Source organism: Tenrec ecaudatus, chromosome 14 (assembly GCF_050624435.1).
Source record: "Tenrec ecaudatus isolate mTenEca1 chromosome 14, mTenEca1.hap1, whole genome shotgun sequence".
Lineage (NCBI taxonomy): Eukaryota > Metazoa > Chordata > Mammalia > Afrosoricida > Tenrecidae > Tenrec > Tenrec ecaudatus.
The window spans coordinates 60377762-60397919 of NC_134543.1; the positions used below are offsets into that span (position 1 = coordinate 60377762).

The 20158-nt window shown below is 41.3% G+C and overlaps 2 protein-coding genes across 3 annotated transcripts in view; both read left to right on the forward strand.

The window, feature by feature from the left end:
- The first annotated feature begins 7472 nt into the window (after positions 1-7472).
- Positions 7473-7891, forward strand: LOC142425886 (small ribosomal subunit protein uS10-like). Its single transcript, XM_075531343.1, has one exon. It carries the CDS (start codon positions 7504-7506, stop codon positions 7861-7863), a length of 360 nt encoding a protein of 119 aa, XP_075387458.1. The 5' UTR covers positions 7473-7503; the 3' UTR covers positions 7864-7891.
- Positions 7892-8955: 1064 nt separating this feature from the next.
- The window catches only part of MIS18BP1 (MIS18 binding protein 1), a 58880-nt gene continuing 47677 nt past the window's right edge, over positions 8956-20158 (forward strand). For both annotated transcript variants that reach the window (XM_075532107.1, XM_075532108.1), the window contains exons 1-2: positions 8956-9388; positions 15473-16050. In XM_075532107.1, coding sequence (XP_075388222.1) covers positions 15516-16050 — 535 coding nt within the window. In that variant the 5' untranslated portion in view covers positions 8956-9388; positions 15473-15515. The remainder of the gene's footprint in view (positions 9389-15472; positions 16051-20158) is intronic.

A 20158-nucleotide genomic window follows, 5' to 3' on the forward strand; every position in this document is an offset into this window, starting at 1 on the left:
AATCTTCATTAGGAAATACAAAAAGTCCTCTTAATTTTCAGCAAGTAAGGTTGTGTCACCTGCATATTGCAGGTTATTATTGAGTCTTCTAATCTTGGTGCTTCGTTCTTCATATAATCCACCTTCTCAAATTATTTGTTCAGCATGGAGATTGCATCTGTGTGGTGAAAAGATAGAACTCTGAGGCACCCCTTTCCTGATTTCAAGTCACACAGTATTCCTTTGCTCTGTTCAAAGGATTATCTCCTGATAAAAGCTATACAAGTTCTGCACGAGAACAGTTAATGTTCTGGAATCCCGCTCTTCTCAATGTTATCCACAATTTGTTATGATCCACACAGTCAAATGACTTTTCATTGTCAGTAAAAAATAAACATCTTCCTCTTTCATTTAAGATTAATCTGACCTCAGCACGCTACCCTCATTCCATGGCCTCTTCTGAATTTGGTGTGAATTTCTGGCAGTTACTTGTAAATGAACTGCTGAAACTACTTTTAAAAATTATCTTCAACAACATTCTGCTTATGTGTGATTTTTTATATTATTTGATAATGTCCCCTTCTATTGGATCTCCTTTCTTTGGAATGGGCACAAATATGGATCTCTTTAATCAGTAGATCAGAAAACTGTCTTCAAATATCTGAACATATATTGGTGAATGCTTCCAGAATTGGATCCATTTATCAAAATGTTCCAACTTTTGGTATTCCATCAATTCGTGGAGCCTATTTTTCCCCAATGCCTTCAGGGTAGTGTGGCCTTCTTTCTTCAGTGTCATCAGTCCTTGATTACGTGCTGCCACTTGAAATGGCTGAATATTGACCAACTGTTTTGGGGATAGAAGTTCAGTGTATTCCTTCCATTTTCTGTTAATAACTCCTGTGTCATTGAATATTTTATCATATATAATTCTTTAATATAGGAACTTGACTTGAATTTTTTCTCCGCTCTTTCGGCATGGGACATGCTGAGCATGTTCTGAGCATGTGGGGTAGCAAGTAAATATTTAAACAAGGCTAGTATGTACCCCCAAAATCTTCTTTGCTATATATTTATTTAATAATTGTGTGTGTAGGAGGGGTTGTTTCATATTGGAATTAACTTTTTTAAATTAGCAAAATATGCTCACTATAATTTTTTTACTACAAATATATATAAACAAACAAACAAACTCACTGTCATCCAGTCAATGATGACTCACAGTTACCCATCTCCCTCTTCCCTCCCCCAGTGGATTTTCAAGATTTTTAACTGTTTACAGGCCAGAGAGCCCAGACTTTCTCCCTCAGAGCTGCTTGTGGATTCAAACTGCTAAACATGTTAATCTCATTCCAACTTGAAACCACTACACCACAGGGCTCCTTAAACTTTACTCCTAATTCCATCGTATTGAAATAACCACAGGTAGCACTTTGATGTGTACAGTAGACACAACAGTACACGTTACATACAGCTCCCATTACCTCAGGGATACTTCTCTCCTGGAAGCAGTCTACTCTTCTTTCTACAGGTGGCCAGTCACAGAATCGTACCCTCCTGGCAACAGTTACCAACCCAAAGCCTGAGCATATGACAGTTCTAATCAGAATTTCCCTGAGATTTTCACACTGAGAAGTTCTGAGAGAAGAATGTTTTATCAATTTGGTTTTAGAATCATAGCACATATCTGTAGAAGTAGCTGGCACGCACATTCTTCACAGAATGAGGAATGTCTGTCGGCAAGAAAAAAGAATGATGCCTAAACAAGAGAGCAAGCCAGTGAGAGAGAATAAACTAAAGCAAAATGGAGTGTGAGAAAAGGCTGGCAGACCGAGATTCTAGTCCTTGAGTTCTCTAAAATCCCTCTGGTTCCAGAAGCAATTTCCCTCAACATGTGAACTACCTCCATTCCTCCAATATATCTCCTTTGCTGCATAAACCAAATCAAGCTGGATTTTCCACCAAAGGATTTTTTGTTTAGCTTTTAAAAGAACCTTTCAGACTTTTAAATTGCATCAAAGAAATGCATTGCTGGTAAAGAATATTGAAAGTAACATGAACTGTCAAAAGAATAAATTTATCTTTGAAGAAGTACAGCCAGAATGCTCCTTAGAGGCAAGGATGGCAAAAATTCATCTCATGTACTGTGGGCCTGTTATCAGGAGAGACCAGTCCCTTGAGAAGAACAGCATGGTTGGCAGAGGGGCAGTGAATAACAGGAAGACCCTTGATGGGATGAATGGACACAGTGGCTTCAACAATGAGCTCAAACTTAAGAGCCATTATGAGATGGCACAGGACCTGGCAGTGTTTTGCTCTGCTGTGCATGGAGTCGCTTTGCATGGGAACTGACTCAGGGACACCCAACAGCCAGCCACATTGCCATCTTTCAACTTGATGTGGAAGAAGTCCTGGGGGGTCAGTGGTTAAGCACTCTGCAGCTAAAGAAAAGTCTGCAAATTGCACCCATCGACCATTCCATGGGAAAATAGTGGGACAGTCTGCTTCCTAAAGGTTACTGCCTCAAGATCACACAACCTCATAGTATAAGACAGGCCAAGCTAGGATCCACTTCAGTGACTTATGTAGGTAGAGTAGGTCAAGATGGTTCACCAGAAGGATCATCCAAAAGGAGTTTTAAGGTCAAGATGGCCCAATACAATGTGAAAATTTCAAGGTGATAACGCAGCATTAGTTACCCTTGTTCCCATTGTACAGGCAAATGTGTGTCTTTACTGTCAATTCCAATTGAAAAATAGGATGGAAAGGGCTAAACACCAGGGCATGATTGGCTGGTTTCAAAGTAAAAAAGGTCAGGGTTCGATGAAATCACAGCAGCATCTGTTACAGCCACAGAGAAACAGCTGAGGACTATTGATATCTGCTATCTAATCGCAGGTTTGTAGTGAGGTGAGCTACAATTAGTTAGCCAGAGTTTATTCTAAGAATTTTCCCCTACTTTCATTTCAAATTATCTCACCAGCCAGATTATAATGGCTGAGATTCACAGTACTTGAATAAAAATAGAAAAGGTAGTTTTTATATGACTAAAAGCCAAACACACAAAATCAAGGAGTTAACCATAAGTAATGTTGGTCAAAGACATACTAGCACAAATATAATAAAACACATTTTAGACATATCTTCATAAGCAAAGTTCATATTTTAAAAGCCTAAAAGGAGATTTTGAGAAGATGTATTCCCCCAAAAAAGTATATGTAAAATTTTGCTTGAATCTATATGCAGTTTTGTCAGGATTGAAGATTCATTGTTTGGGTAGATGAGCCAGGAGTCACTATATGGAGAAAAGTTAAGATTCACTGGATCACGAGCTCCTAGTAAATATGTGGTGAATTGAAGATTCACATTATCTCCTCCCTACCTACCACCTTAGGCAGGAACTCTGGTGACATAGTGGTTACGTGTTGGGCTGCTAACTACCAGGTCAGTAGTTCCAACACACCAGCTGCTTCTTAAGAGAAAGACTTTCTTCTCCCATAAAGAATCACAGCCTAGTAAGCCCACAAGGATGATTCTACTCTGCTCTTATATGCTAATCCATAGCCATGAGAATGACTATGAGCTAGAAGTGACTCAATAGCAGTGTATCTGGTTTGAGTTTCCTCGTTACTGTCACTAACATTCAGGACACAAATGTGACACTCAGACCTAAAAGACAAAGAGAACCGGAAATGACAGCTGATTACAAGTGTCACAGAAACCTAGAAGGCAAAAATCACATGGGTGAGTGAAAACCAAACTAGCAGATAAAACGTATAAATAGCTTAAGTGTTCAGGGGCAAGGAAGCCCAGGAGAAGCAAGCTGATTAGACTTGCAAATCCCATAAATTTTTAAGAATGAATGTGTGTTGATCCGGGTAGAATAGAGAAACAAATTCATAGACATTCATATGTGTATAAGAAAGAACTTTGTCTGGGGTCTTAAAGGCTTGAAGATAAACAAGCAGCCATCTAGCTGAGAAGCAACAAAGCCCACATGGACGAAGCACACCAGCCTGTGTGATCATGAGGAGTTTATTGGATCAGGTATCAGGCATCAAAGACAGAACAAAAAAATCATATCAATATGAATGAGGGGGAGCCCAGAGTGAATACTCAAAACCTGTCTATAGACAACTGGACATTCCCTTTCCAAAGGGTCACAAGGAAGAAAAAAGCCAGTCAGGGTGCAATGTAGCACTGATGAAATATACAACTGTCCTCTAGTTCTTTAATGTTTCCTACCCCCAACTATAACCCCAATTCTACCTTACAAATCTGACTAGAACAGAGCATATACACAGGTACAGATAAGAGCTTGCAACACAGGAAATCCAGGACAGATAAACCCCTCAGCACCAATAATGAGAGTAACGATATCAGGAAGGTAAGGGCAAGGTGTGGGGGAGTGGCAGGTGGGGGATTGAGCTGATAACAAGGGCTCAAGTAGAAAGAAAATATTTTGAAAACGATGATGGCATATATACAGATGTGTTTGACACAATGGACGTATGTATGGATTGTGATAAAAGCGGTAAGAGCCCCCAATAAAATGATTTTTTAAAAGATCCTTATATAAAAGAGCAATTGTATATTGAGAAAATATCCCAGTCCATAAGTCTGATATTAGCTCATATGTCCAATGCCAGTCTACAAATTCCTCTTCACATTCACAGAACACATGCAATGATGCCAAATGCAGGCAGATCACAGGCCAGTGGGTGGAAAGTCTTGTGGATCCAGTGGCTGTGGAAGCATCTCAGTGCTGGCATGGGTCTCCACATGGCTCTTTCAGCTCCAGGGCTCTGGCTCCATCAGCATAGCTCCATGTAGCTTGTCAGCAAGAAGAGGAAGCAAAGAGTGTGTCCCACCTCCAGGGAAAAAGACCAGGGTTCTCAGAATCCTCAGGAGAAGGCCATGCCCACACAGAGGCCTCTTGGTTAGATTCCACCTCTTCTCAAATTGACAGTAGATTATATAACTGTCACAGAATTGTTCTAGGCACATCTAAAAGGACATAGTCCATTCTCATGTACACCTAAAGGTATCTCCAAGTTCCAGTAACACTGTTCCTTTGCCCTGTCACCTGAGGCCTACAGGAGGTAAGAACTTTCAACTAATTTTTTCCTTGGGTATTTCACCTCTCTTAATAGTTCCTTCATTAGATTCTCTTTAAGGAACCCTTCTATTTCTCTCTTCAATCACCCTTAGTGTAATCCATTTGTTTCTTACAGACCCATATAAATATACACACACACATTGTTCACCTCACCGTCCCACCACTCCACCTCAGGAAGTTTTTGAGGCTGCCTCTATTAGTAAACTCCAGAGAAAGATCTACTTATGTTTGTTCTTAAACAAAACAAGACAGCACGAACAAATGCCCAGAGCCATGAAATCATTCGTTGTTTTCCAGCAACCGTAAGTGTTACAAGTGTTATTGAGAGATGGGTTGTGACTGAAGAAATTAGCCTAGAAGCAGACAGATGTCAATTCACAGGACACCTTATAAGCCAAATCAAGCAGCTTGGGCTTTACCTTGTGAGTTCTATATAATCACTGAAGAACTTTGAGTTTCAGGATCAATCATGCTTGAGGAAATATGATAGATAATTCTGAGATGGGATAAAGTTGGAAGATGATTGGCAAGAGAGAGAGAAAAACTACAATAGTTCCGGGAAGAGAAGTTAAAAGTCTTAATTCGGACTGTGGTAGAATAACGGAGGGAATAAATAGGAAATTAGTGGCTATTGAGTGTGAGAGGCAGAGAGAAAACATAGTCCTTTATACCGCTGACTTAGCAGCTGGATGAACAACTTTTCACTGAGATAAAGAATGTAGAGCAGAAGACAGTTCTGACAGTAGAAATTCATGGGAGGAGGGAAATCGAAGATGGATGGTTGTATTGTAAACATGTTAAATTTGAAGTATCTGGGATATCCAAGTAAAACGGTCAGGTGACTGACTATGGAACATGAGAAGCTTTCTCCAGCCAGACAGAAACTAAAAAATGCCCACTCAAGGTAGCATGTTAGGGAGGGCAAAGGGAAAGAGAGGGTGTGGGGGTAGAGAGAGATTGTAATCTTCAGAGATGGCCTTAAAACTTCAGGAGTTCCCATTTTATCTAAATTTGTAAGCCATTATATCTCCATCTTCCAGCATAGAAGCCTCTCATACTTTCATTTTACATTTCATCATATCTTTGTTTCATATTTCAGATGCTCTAGAGGATGAACACGTGCTTCTTCAAAGGCCCTGGATTCCATGAAGTTTATTTCAAAGCTGCCACATAACATTTAAGTTTGATCTTACCTACAGCTTGGTTCAGTCCTGTCATTTCCCCTTTGTTCGGACTGTACAGGCAGGAACTCCATTTGACCCACGTAGTTTGGCTTCACTCACTTAACCAGTTTCCTTACTTGCGTTCATTTGCAGGCTTTACATTTGCACATGGATTCTGAATATTCTGTACACAAAGCTCAGCAGATACAGGACTTAGACGAACTGAAAAACCTCACTAAAATAAAATTAACCTATTACCACCTCTTCCAGTCTAGTTTAACAGACATAAAGGGGAAAGGCAATATGACTCTAAAAAATAGAATTTTTAATAAAAAAGTTTCATGTACCCAATAGTGGTTTCAGAGGGGAGCTCATGAAAATAAGATTTGATATTGAAGCTGGGGGTGGGGTTAAAGCTGAAACTGTCAGTTTACTGCCCTGGCGCTCCCCTTTTCATCCTTCATGACTCAAGCAAGCACTTGACACAGTAGGTAAGGAAGGGCACGATGGATACGGCTTACAGCGAGGTTGAGCTGAAGGCCCACTGTCATGAATGACAGAGCTGGGAAAGCAGATTATGCTTTGAGTTTCTGATTGCAAGGCCAATAGAAAGATAATACTTTTTATCCAGTAAAGATTTATAGCTTTGGAAACCCAGATGGGGTGGGTCTACTCTGCCCTATGGGGTCCCTATGAGTTTGGTTTGTTTAATTGCAAACTAGGAGCGCTGGTGGCAGAGTGGTAATGCATTGGGCTGTGACCAGCAAGGTCAGAAGTTTCAAACCACCAGCCCGCTCTGCGCAAGAAAGATGAGGCTTTCTGCTCCTGAAGAGTTAGTCTCAGAAACTCGTAGGGCTAGGGTCACCATGAATCGAAATTAACTCGATGGGAGCGAGAGTCGCAAACTATATGAAACCTAGCACTTGTGGAGGTGATCTCCTCTAGGAAAGCTCAAAGAAATATAACATTGCATTAAGGTGTTCAATCCCTACCCCTTCAAGCATAAAATACTGTTTCTCCTACTTGGTCTTCTGAGACTTGATACAACAAAGTCTGAAATGGAAGGGCCAACAAACCAAACTAGCTGCCATCATCGAGTCAATTCGACTCATAAAAGCTCTCTAACTCTTTGAGGAAGACGCGGCTGTCCTCCCGCCGCCATGCTCTGTCCCCCGCTCCCATTCCTGACTCACCGCTGTTCGCTCGCTGAGGAACAAGTCGGTCAGGAAGCGCCCCGCCGCCATGGCATTTAAGGACACGGGAAAGACACCTGTGGAACCAGAGGTGACCATTCACCGAATTAGAATTACTCTGACCAGCCGCAACGTGAAATCCTTGGAGAAAGTGTGTGCTGACTTGATCAGAGGGGCTAAGGAGAAAAACCTGAAAGTGAAGGGACCAGTTAGGCTGCCTACCAAGACTCTGAGAATTACGGCCAGGAAAACTCCCTGTGGGGAAGGTTCTAAGACCTGGGATCGATTCCAGACGAGGATCCACAAACGTCTCATTGACTTGCACAGTCCGTCTGAGATAGTGAAGCAGATTACTTCCATCAGTATTGAGCCTGGAGTAGAGGTTGAAGTCACCATTGCAGATGCTTAAATCAACTATTTTAATAAATTGATTTATCTGTTGGTTAAAAAAAAAAAGCTCTCTAAAACAGGGGTTTCCAAGACTAACTCTTACGGGAGCAGAAGTCCTGGAAAAAGGATTTATCTATCTATCTAATCTATCTATTTATTTTTAGAAGATACTGTGTAATGTGCAAACATGATAACCATCTGAAAATCAATATTTTTTGGAGTGCCACACATTTTGTATTTGTTCAGTTTGAGTTTTCATTTTGTTTCCCTGTTTATATTTTTTTGCCTTCTTTTTTTTAAATTAGGGGCTCATACAACTCTTATCACAATCCATACATATACATACATCAATTGTATAAAGCACATCTGTACATTCTTTGCCCTAATCATTTTCAAAGCATTTGCTCTCCACTTAAGCCCTTGGCATCAGGTCCTCTTTTTTTTCCCTCCCTCCCCGCTCCCTCATGAGCCCTTGATAATTTATAAATTGTTATTTTGTCATATCTTGCCCTATCCGGCGTCTCCCTTCACCCCCTTCTCTGTTGTCTGTCCCCCAGGGAGGAGGTCACATGTAGATCCTTGTATTCGGTTCCCCCTTTCTTCTTTCTACTCATAACCACAATGCCACCAGGGCTCGGGAACCCAGGACTGAACAGCAATGAGGGGGAGGGGACAAAACCTAGGTCTTCAGGACAATGCGAACTCACAGTGAGGCTACTGGACTGAGCCGCAACTGCTCCCGGAAATTCGAGGGCTTGGTGAGAGCCCTAGTGACGTGGTTTGTTCGGTTCAGCAGCTCTGTGGGATAAAGACTGCGCTTTCTACTCAAGGCGTTAGTCTCAGAAACGCACGGGGGCAATTCCACTCTATCCTACGTGGTCCAGATGAGCAGGAATCAACTCAATGGCAATACGTTTGATCGGGGTTTGGGAAGGGCTCGCGGCCCGACGCTTAATGCTCTGTGCCACCACGCCAGGTACTTGGAACCTCTCCCTGGGACACTAGGTTCCCTTGCTTAGGAGGAAGGAACCTAGGAAGGGCCAAACTTAGTTAACTGCGATTGCGCCGGAATGAGCAGGCGACGTCTGACGTCACTTCCGGCCGCCATGCACGACGGGAGGAGTGGCGGAACGTCGTCAGGGCGCGGCGCGCGCGCCTGACCCTCTGGAGGCGAAACGAACGCTCCGGCTGCGTGGAGGGGCGCGCCTCCGGCCCGCGGCGGCTTCGGGGCGGCCACTGGTGCGAAAACAGCAAGGCCCACGCGCCGTGGGGTCCGCTCTTAGGGTTTTGGGCGCCGCAGAGAGACGTTTCCTAGCGCCTTAGAGACGTTTCCTCGCGTTTCTGGGCGCGCCAATCCCGAGCTTGTGGGAGGGCGGGCTCTTCGAATTTGAATTCCTAAACTGTTGTGCGTACCGAGGAGCCTCACGGAAGGTGGATCTCACCGAGTCGCGCAGGCCGAGGACCACCGGGAGCCGAGTCGCGAGTTTGGGGGCGCCAGGCCCGCCACGCGGCGCCGATCTTGGACTGCGGCGCCCTCCACCCAGGTACTGCCCCCTCGCAGCCTGCAGGCCCACGCGGGCTGTAGTGGATTCGGACTTCGGCAGGGTTTGCACACCTGCTCATTCACTCCGCGGGTACTTGTTGCGTGTCCACTGCACTTGTCAGACACTCGTTCCGATTCATTTCTGCCCAGTTTCCTCTCCATATTGAGCTTTTAGCCTGTTCTAAAATCGCTCCCAGAAAAGAAAAAAGGAAAGGACGGCTGTACATCGGAATCTGTTGTTAGGGGATGCAATCAGCTCCGTTGCAGAGACCTGACGATTCAGAAACAGTGCCGGGACCACACCATATTCAGTTGTTGCTATACGGAGCCCATTGTTCCAGCCATTGTGCCAATCTTGTCTCATTGGAGAGGCTCCTTTTACGCTGATCCTCTACCAAGTGTGATGTCTTCCGCAGCAATTAGCCCCTCCGCGTGACACGCCCCAATTGGGGAGACTAGTTTATAGGGAGCATTCTGGCTATCCGCCCCACCGCACCCCCACCCCAAACTAGCTTTATTTCTTTCACCTGACAGTCTGTGGTGTATTCAATAGTCTTAGTCAACACCACAAGTCAAATGCATCAATTCTTCCATCTCCCTTTTTCATTGGTCCACCTTCAGGATTCTGCACCCTCTAGTCGATATGTATGTTGAAGCCTCATGGTATACCGTTGTCTTTTTCCTTTTTTTGTTTTATTTTAACAAATCATTTTATTAGGGGTTCTTACAGCTCTTAGAACAATCCATACATCAGTTGTATCAAGCACATTTGTACATATGTTGCTGTCACCATTTCAAAAATATTTTTTCTACTTGAGCTCTTGGTATCAGCAACTCTTTTTTTCCCCTCTCGCATCCTCTCACTTTAATGAACTCTTGATAATTTATAAATTATTTTTATTTTAATATTTTACACCATTTGCTGTCACCCTTCATCCATGGTTCTGTTGTTTGTCCCCCTGCAGGTGGGGGGGGTGTATGTTATTCATTGCAATTGGTTACCCCTTCTCCCCCCACCATCCCCCTATCATGAAATGGCTAGTCTCATTATTGTTCCTGAGAGTTTTATCTGCCCTGAATTCTGAGTCCAGAGATCTTTTCTGTACCAGTGTACATGCTCTGGTCTAGCTGAATTTGTAAGGTAGAAGTGGGGTCATGATAGTGAAGGCATGGGGGGAAGAAATATTAAAGAACTAGAGGAATGGGATCAGGGATCAGGCATCAAAGGTTCAGAACAAAAAATTATATTAATGTGAATGAGGGGGGAGGCCCAAAGCCCATCTGTAGACAATTGGACATCCCCTCACCGAAGGGTCACAAGCAAGAGATGAGCCAGTCAGGGTGCAGTATAGCAACCGATGAAACATACAACTTTCCTCTAGTTCTTTAATGCTTCATCCACTATCATGATCCCAATTCTACCTTACAAATCCGGCTAGACCAGAGCATGTCGGGTACAGAGCTGGAAACCCAGGGAATCCAGGAGAGATATTACCCTCAGGACCAATAATGAGAGTAGTGATACCAGGAGAGTAAGGGAAAAGTGGGAGGAGAAAGGGGGAAACCAATCACAGTGATCTACATATAGCCTTCTCCCTGGGGTAAGGACAACAGAAAAATGGGTGATAACAGATAAGTTATGAAAAAATAAATTTATAAATTATCAAAGGTTCATCGGGGAGGGAGAGGAAAATGAGCTAATACCAAGGACTCAAATAGAAAGAAAATGTTTTGAAAATGTACATAACACAATGGATGTATGTGTGGATTGTGATAAGAGCTGTATGAGCCCCCAATAAAATAATTTTTAAAAAAATAGAACTATAGGCATGTGTGTTTTGTTGGTGCTATACTGCACCCTGACCGGGTAAACCCTTCCTTGTGATCCTTCTGTGAGGGGATGTCCAATTGTCTACAGATGGACTTTGGGTCTCCACTCCGACTCCCCTCATTCGCATTAGTATGATTTGTTTGGGGTCTTCTGATACGTGATCCTGTGGACACCTCATGATCACATGGGCTAGTGTGTTTCTTCCATATGGGTTTTGTTGCTTCCCTGCTAGATGGCCACTTGTTTAATTTCAGTCCTTTAAGACCCCATCAGCTTCACATTTGTTTATGCACCCATTTTAACTTCAGCAATTGTGTCAGGAAGATGAGCATCATAGAATGCCAGGTTATTGGTGCAAAGTGTTCTTGTGTTGAGGGATGGCTTGAGTAGAGGCCCAATGTCCAGCTGCTACCTTAATACTTAATGTATAAATATATATATATATATATATATATATATATATATATATATATATATATATATATATATACACATAGACCTATATTACTAATGGTCCTCTCTGCATTAGCTGCTCCGACTCCAAGCGGAAATGCCATCATCTAAGCTTGGTGGGCCTGCGACTTGAGTTGCTAACTGCAGGCTGGCATTTTAAACCCACCAACTGTTCGGAGAAAGATGAGGCTGTCCGTTCCCCTCCGAGATTTACAATCTTGAAAACCCTACGTAGGAATATTGGCAGAATTAACTCTATAGGAGGGATTTGGGGGTTGCTTACCAGCAACCACACTGTTAACACTGGCAAATGTTAGCATTTCTTTTGACGTGATGTCTATTATACAGTAGCAAAGAAGGGTGCCTGCAGAAACTTCCTGTGTCTTTTTGGGAGAAAGAGTGGAATCATGACTATTCAGCTTTTCCATCCTATTGCATGGATTGGGGAGAAGAGCAGGAATAACATGGACGTGAGGAGCTGTGTCTTGGAGCCGTGCAGTGTCACCATGATTATCTGCTTGCATATGGAAACAGCTCTGTATTTCTAGTAAGGTTAGGCCTGTATTCGGTGCTACTAGCATCGTCACAGTTTTTTTCGCTTCTAATTTTTAGCATCTCATTAGGCTTGTGTCATTGTGATTGTGTTTGTTCAGTGGTCAAATTCTTACCTTCTATACAGTAGACCAGTTTCCATTCCCAGCCTGTGCACCTCATGTATAGCCACCACCCCTTTACCAATATGAGGTTTGCATTATTGTTATGAAAAGACTTCAATGGGGCAAATAAGACAGACTAGGAGGCCTGTGATCCACTTCTAAAAATCAGCCAATGAAAGCCCTGTAGGTCAAAACCCCTTCAGGACCTGGCAGCATTTAGTACCATGAGCTACCAACAACAAACCAACAAGCATTTAATGCCATGAGCTAGCAACAACAAACCTCAGACTGCTATTTTCCCCTGTAATTGTTTAGTTTATTAATTTTTTTGAGAGATTATACAGTTTAGTGGTGTAATTTAAATTTATACAAAACTATTAGTTTACAACTCCTGGCATGTTATTCCTGGCACCTAGCACATGAGTATATGTTAATATTTATTTATGGAATAAATATTCCATGGGAAAATTACAGAAGTTTTTGTGTTTAGGTCCAGACTCCCAAGATAACTTTGTCAGCTCGTACTATTGAGACTATTTTCTTTCTTTTTCACTTTTACTTAAGAGTGTACTTTTCTGGCTAAAATAGAAATTTGTATATGAATTTTTAATTTATATCTCACAGAAGTTATTTTAGATGTAGAAACTTGATGTCTTTTGGTCTGATTGCATTAGTATTCTCTGTGGTCCCAAACCTCAAACCAAACGCACTGCCATCAAGTTGATTTAACTCACAGTGACCCAAAAGAACAGGGTAGAACTTGCCCTGTGGATTTTTGAGACTATGGCAGCGGTTCTCAACCTGTGGGTAGCAGCCCCTTTGGGGGTCGAACGACCCTTTCAAAGAGGTCGCCAATTCATAACAGTAGCAAAATTACATTTATGAAGTAGCAACGAAAATAATTTTATGGTCGGGGGTGGTCACCACCACACGAGGAACTGTATGAAAGGGTCGCAGCGTTAGGAAGGTTGAGCTCCACTGCTCTGTGGGGTAGGAAGCTTCATCTTTTTTTCCTGAGAAGTAGCTGGTAGGTTCTAGTTGCTGACCTTGTGAGTTAGTAGCCCATCTCATAATCACTGTGCTACCAAGCCTTTCTGTTTTCTGTGACAAGGTTTTTCTGTTTAGATGATTTGTAAGAGGAAGCCTTCAACAAGATGGATTGACACAGTAGTAGCAACAATGGACTCAAACATAAAAACAATTGTGAGAATGGCGTAAGACCAGGTGGAATTTCCTTCTGTTGTATGCAGGTAGCTATGAGTTGGAACAGACTCAAAGGCACCTAACAACAACAAAATGATTCAAATGTAAATTCATTGTTACTGGGTCCATTCCAATTCAAAATGACTATGAAAATAACAAGCTCAAAATAACTTCCTGCCATCAAGCCAATTCCAATTCATGATGACCCTAAAGGACAGTACAGAACTGCCCCTGTGGATTTCCCAAATTGGTGCTCTTTATAGGAGTAAAAAGCTCCATTTTTCTCACTAAGAGTGGATGGTGGGTTTGAACTGCTGACCTTGCAGTAAGCAGCCCATTGCGTAACCGCTATGCCACCAGGTCTCCAGCAATTCTGTAGGACAGAGTAAACTTGTCCCTGTGTGTTTCTGAGACTAAATTTTTCTGGCAGTGGTTCTCAACCTTCCTGAGGCCGCGACCCTTTAATATAGTTCCTCATGTTGTGGTGACCCAACTCTCCCAACCATAAAATTATTATCGTTGCTACTTCATAACTGTAATTTTGCTACTGTTATGAATTGGGCCACCCCTGTGAAAGGGTCATTTGACCCCCTCCCTCCCCAAAGGGGTCGCAGCCCCCAGGTTGAGAACCTCTGCTTTATGGGACTAAAAAGTATCATCTTGCTCTCTTAGAGCATCTGGTGGTTTCAAACTACCGACCTGTGGTTAGCAACCCAGTGTGTAATTCACTACATACACCACAGGGTTATCTCCTAAAATGATTAGGACAATTGTATACAACAATAGGAGTTGTGTAAATCTAAACAGTTGTCTTGGTTATACAAGGGTGCTCTAAAAGAACAACCACAAGTGTGTGGCTCTAACAGACAGAAACTTAGGAGACTAGAAAAGTCCAAATTCCAGTGGCTGGCTTTGGGGAGGAGGCTTTGTCTCTCTTTTGGCTCTTAAGGAAAGTTCTAGTCTCTGAGTTTTTTCTCCTGGGTGATTTTCATAGGGCTGAGGATGTGTCTAGCCCCTCTCTGCCTTTTTGCGTAGCTTGTTCTTTTCTGGAAAGGAACTCTGGTGGTGTAGTGCCGTTAAGTGTGGGCTACTCACCCCGCCACTCTCTGGGGACAAAGATAGGCAGTTTCCTTCCTTGAGGATTTTTTATTGTTAGAAGCTGCCCACTTGATATTCCTGTTATGACATCACAGGCTAGCTAAGACATTTACCAAATTCTGACCATAACTTAATTTGTAGGTGTGGAAAATAAAGGATACATTTATGCAGAAAAAAATGTGGGGCTAAGATCAAGTATAGAAACAAATATAAGATCATGCATGTTCAAGTATAAGATTTCCTTTAAAAATTCCAAATATCATTATATGTTTAAAAATTAGAATGAATATAGTTTACTTTTAATATAAAGCTTTTGCAAAAAGAAAAAACCTGCAGTAATTAAAATATTCTAGAGTATCACAAAATCAGGATTGGGCATTTTTGGCCTTTGTTAGGATATAACATTGTACCTGCTGCCTTAACGTTTAAGTTCCATATACGTAAAACTTCTAAAATGTAAACTAGGGCATGCAGATGTTGTTTAATGTTTCTTGATACAGATATTAAATTGGAATCTTTAGGATTTAAGATTTAGGTAAATTACAAAACCAGATATATATAAAATTAAATTCTTAGAGCTTAAATAAATGATTTGGTGAGTGTAACATTTTTTATGAAGTAAATCTAATTACCAAACTGCTCATTTGTTGAAAATCAACATTAAAAATGAAACAAAAAGTAACATCTCATTTTGATATGTTATGTATACCTTTTTGAATTAGTATAATTTTTTAGAAATTAAATTAAACTTTTGTACAAAAGCATGGTAAAAGATGGTTTTACGTTCAATTATAGGTACTTCTAGGCCCTTACTTAATTTCTCTTTTCAAAACTGTGCTTGCAGGATTTTTGTGTTAGAAGAACTTGGTTTCTACTGTTTGATCAAGATGATTACAACACCTTTGAAACATCCAGGAATTTATTTGTCCTCAGAGACCTCTGAAAGGAGAAATATGCCCATACAGGCCATCTTCTTTGACAACATTCCTCCGGGCACACTTACTCCTATAAAAGATTTGGTGAAATATAAGAAATCTTTGGAGCTTAATGATCATATGAAGAATCAGTGCCTAGAAATCAAAACTTTGAATGATAAAAAAGTACTTCAGTCTACTGTGCTAAGAGAAGCTAGTACCTCCAACCGTTCTTTTGATATCAGTGCTATAAAGCCCAGTAATGAGAACATACAAAATAGTGCAAACTATGCGTCACCAAGAAAAATATTTCAAAGAATGAAAGAAAAAATACAGCATGATGAACAAGAACAAGCATCAAGAAACAGTTTATTGGAACAACCCCAAAGTGAAAATTATACAAACTTAACCGCAAGCAGAAAAAAGAAGAGACTATTTCAGCAAACCTACCTCTGTGAGGAAAAGGAAGGGCACAGACCATTCCAATCTGATAACATCTCACCAAGAGGTGAGTTTCTTATGCGTTGACTGGGAAGTTTTATGTTTCAGACACTGTTGTAGGTATGTGGGATAGACAATGAACAAAATAGGAAAAAATCCTGCCCTGGTGCAGCTAACTCATATGTATGTGGTGGGGAAACAGAGCATTAACATAAGAAAAGTCATTTTTAAGGTACAGTTCAAAAGGAGAGAAGTGTTTCAGAAATAAAAACATAAGGACGATGATGTGATGGGGGTGGGAGCATGCAATATTTAATGAGATGGTCAAAATAAGTTTCAATTGAAGGTGGCATGTGAATTTAAAAATTCATTTTAAAAATGAAGATGATGATCGTTGTAGACATTTTGGAGAATGGCAAAGGATAATCCAGATGAACAATTAATACCATTAATTTATGATAGGATAATATCTGACAAATTCAAGTTCTAGTTATGTGCCATGGAGTGAACAGACAGAAGTGGGAAGGAGGGAGTAGATGAGAGACAGAGATTGAATGCAAGAGTTTGGGCCTATACTCTGAGTGAAATAAGGAGCCATTGGAGTGTTCTGAGCAGAGCGATGATTCAATATGGCTTATGTTTTTAAAATAGCCACTCTGGCTGTTGGTTTGAAATAAAGAGATTTTGTAGTAATCCAGATGAGAGATTATGTTGTCTTGGTCCATGTTGTAGAAATAAAGGTAAGAACTGGTTGAATTCTGTATATATTTTAACAATACAGATATAAAAGTCACAGTACGGGGGTCAGGTAGACTGTTGAAAAAATAGTTCGAGTTTAGGAAAAAGATCCAAGCACGAGAAAATCCATTTGGCATTCATTAGCATCACTGTAGAGTTGGACTAGTGAAAGTCACTGAAAAGCTAAAGGAAGAAATCTGGAGAGAGATTTGGGGAGCAAAGAGAACAACATGTTTTAAGGAGGAGGGTGTGAAGAGCTGCATTTAATGCTGCTCCTCAGTCAAAATGAAGACAATTGGATCATTGCTTTTATGATCCCAGTTATGGGGAAGTGGTAGGAGCAAAAGCTTGATTTGAGAGAGTTTGAGGAGAAATAGTGACAATGGTGAACATAACTCTTTTTGAGAAGTTTTGCCAAAAAGGGGAATATAGAACACTGATTTATTTATTTTGTTTCCATTATCGAGAATATAGACTGCAAAACACCCCCAATTCCACTTCCATGTATACAGTCATGCGCATTGATCGCATTCTTTGAGTTGTACAGTCATCCTCATTCTCCTCTTCTGGGCTGTTCATCCTCTGTTAACACAAACCCACTGCCCGCTAAGTTTCCTTATCTAAGTTTTCAAGTTGCTACTGACAAATCATCTCATATACATAGATTTTGAAAGAGCACATTGCTCAAAGCAGAAATTCTTTACTAGTTAAACTGTGTTTTTAAGATTTGAGGGAATATTTTGGTTTACAAATTAAAGCTTATCTCAGGGCAGTAGTTTCAGGGTTTATCTCGCTTCTGTGGCCACAGAAATCTTGAAGTAAATGAAAATTTGAATCCTATTCTGTGGTATCCCCTTTTAATCAAGGTTCTGCTATAGAATTTTTTGTCTAAAAATTCATTAATGATAACTAGGTACCATCTAGTTCTAGTCTCATGAAAAAAGATAGTAGTTACTTATGGACATAATTAGTCACAATTCCATATTTTCCTTCTATCCTGACTCTCCTTCATCTGTTGCTCCAAGCAGATAGAGACCAGTGTCCAGTCTTGAATGATTGCTCGTAAGACCCCATCCACTACTCACTGAATTGGTAGATTGAACAAAAGACTAAACACATTCTTAGGCCCATTAACTGAACTGTCTAATGGAACCGTGGCCTTACCACTTTTTTTATGACACATCAATATAATAGTCTGTTCGAATTCATAAGCCAAAGCACCCTACTTAAAGAAAGCATAACCATTAGGTGTTGGGCTAACCACATGATTGGTGGTTCAAAGCCACCAGCTCCTCTGGGAGAAAGATGAGGCTATCTGCTCCCATAAAGACATGCAGTCCCAGAAACCCGACGTAAGGTCATTATGACTCAGAATCAACCTGATGGCTGATTTGAAATAAAAAAAAAAAAATCCTTCCCTGGTGCGCCTTGTAAGTTTATTCTTCCAGCACCCCCCCACCCACCCCCACCTTTTTTGGTGAAAGAAACCCATTTCTATATTAAAAAACAAAACCAAAATCATAAAGACCTAGGCTATAAAGCAAAATAAATGTAATGAACACTATTAGTCCATATTTGTCTAGTTCAGGGGTGAGGGACATCTGATCCGTGGGGCCTTATAACACCAAAGAAATCATCAAATTCCTGTTAAAATCACACTCCTCGCCAAAGAGAAACTGTTCCAGCTATCATTTTAGGGCTCAGTTCATTAAATGTTTGTCCAAACATAGCAGACTAATTTTGTATGGCCCGCAAGTGATTTTATAAATATTCAAATGGCCCTTGGCAGAAAAATGTTTCCCCATCCCTCATCTATTTGCTAAGCCTACCACATTTGTGCCTTTGAAGGCCTGCTAAAGAAATATCAGAGGGGTCATGTAAGGTAGTCGAGAGGCGCCAGAGACCAAATCAGTCAAATTAGAGCAAACAGGCTTTATTGGGGAGAAAAACCCAGCATGGGCAAGTCCCACAGTCCACAGTGTCTGGGCTGGGGGAGTCGCTCTCCAGGCTACAGGGGTGGTGCTTATATGACCAGGGCTCCTCTGACTGAGCTGTCTTGAGTCCATATAAGGTAAAGTAGTCAGGGATTGGGAGACAGGTATGTCCAGCTTTCTGGAATGTAAGGTGTCTTCCTGGTTCTGGGTATATTTGTGCCGGGTGCAGAGTGGTGGGCGATAATAAAGTGGACACTGAGCCAAGTGGACCTTGCCAGGTGCAGAGTGGCAGGTCGAGAGCTAAGCGGGCACCGAGCCAAAAGGGCCATGAGTAAAAGAAAGAAAAAAAATTGCAAAGCTACTTTACGTTAGTCAGCTCCCCAGGTGTGTGTGGGAGATTCAAGGTCACTCGCTGCTAGTTGTTTCAGCCAGCTCTGGTCAGCCCCCCACGGGTGGGGGAGATTCAAGGTCCGACCAGACAGGTATGTTACAGTTGAGTACACGATTCATTCTGAACTTTTTATTTTTAAAGTGCCTTAGTCCAGGTTGACTAGAGAAACAAATCCAGAGACACTCATATATATGGAAGAGAGAACTTTATATCAAGAAGTAATTATGTATCAATAAAACATCCCAGTCCAGTCTAGATCAAGTCCATAAATTCTATATTAGCCCATAAATCTTCAGACTCACCCAGCACATACAATGATGCTGAATCCAGGAAGATCACAGGCCAGTGGATGGAAAGTCCTGTGGGTCCAATGGCAGTGGAAGCATCTCCAGGGCTCTGGCAGCCATCAGTGTGGCTCTATGTGGCTTGTCAACAGGAATATGAAGCTGAGAGAGAGAGGCCCACCTCTGATGGCAGCATCGAGAGGAAGTCCCAGAATCCTTATGAGAAGACCACAACCACAAAGAGGGATCACCAAGCTGTGACCTAATTGACAAGCTGGATTCCACCCCTTCATTCTTACCAAGTTGACATGAAATTATATAACTGCCACAATGATCATAAGTGTCCTGGTTTGGTTTCTCTAGAGAACCCTGCCTAACACACAAAGTATAATTTACAACTGCACAGTTACTCGTGCTTTGGAGCTTCTATTAACCAGAAGCAGAATTTTTAAAGGAGGAAATGGTCCCATAAAAGCCATTTCATGTGTTCAGAGATCCTTTTCTGATTTTTGGATGCACCAGAGTTATATTTTATGTTGCCAGGCTTCCAAGTTTAGTAGTAGACTTTAGCCTAGAGCTGGCAAGTTGTAGCATGAAAAAGTTTTAAAACAAAGTTCTTCCCCAGAATAATAGGTATATATGGTGGGATGAAGGCATAAGAGGATAGTAAAAGGGAAAAGTATCTACATGCTATATGTTTTGAAAGGTATACTATGTTGGTCTGATTATTACTAAACCTAAGTATATCAGTTCCAAGGTTCTAAAATACATTTTAAAAAATTTCAGTAACTAATACAACTCAATTTCTTTAAATAAAATTTCAGAACC

Excerpts from the sequence above, each read along its gene's own strand:
- LOC142425886 (XM_075531343.1), top strand. The coding sequence starts at position 7,504 with ATGGCATTTAAGGACACGGGAAAGACACCTGTGGAACCAGAGGTGACC.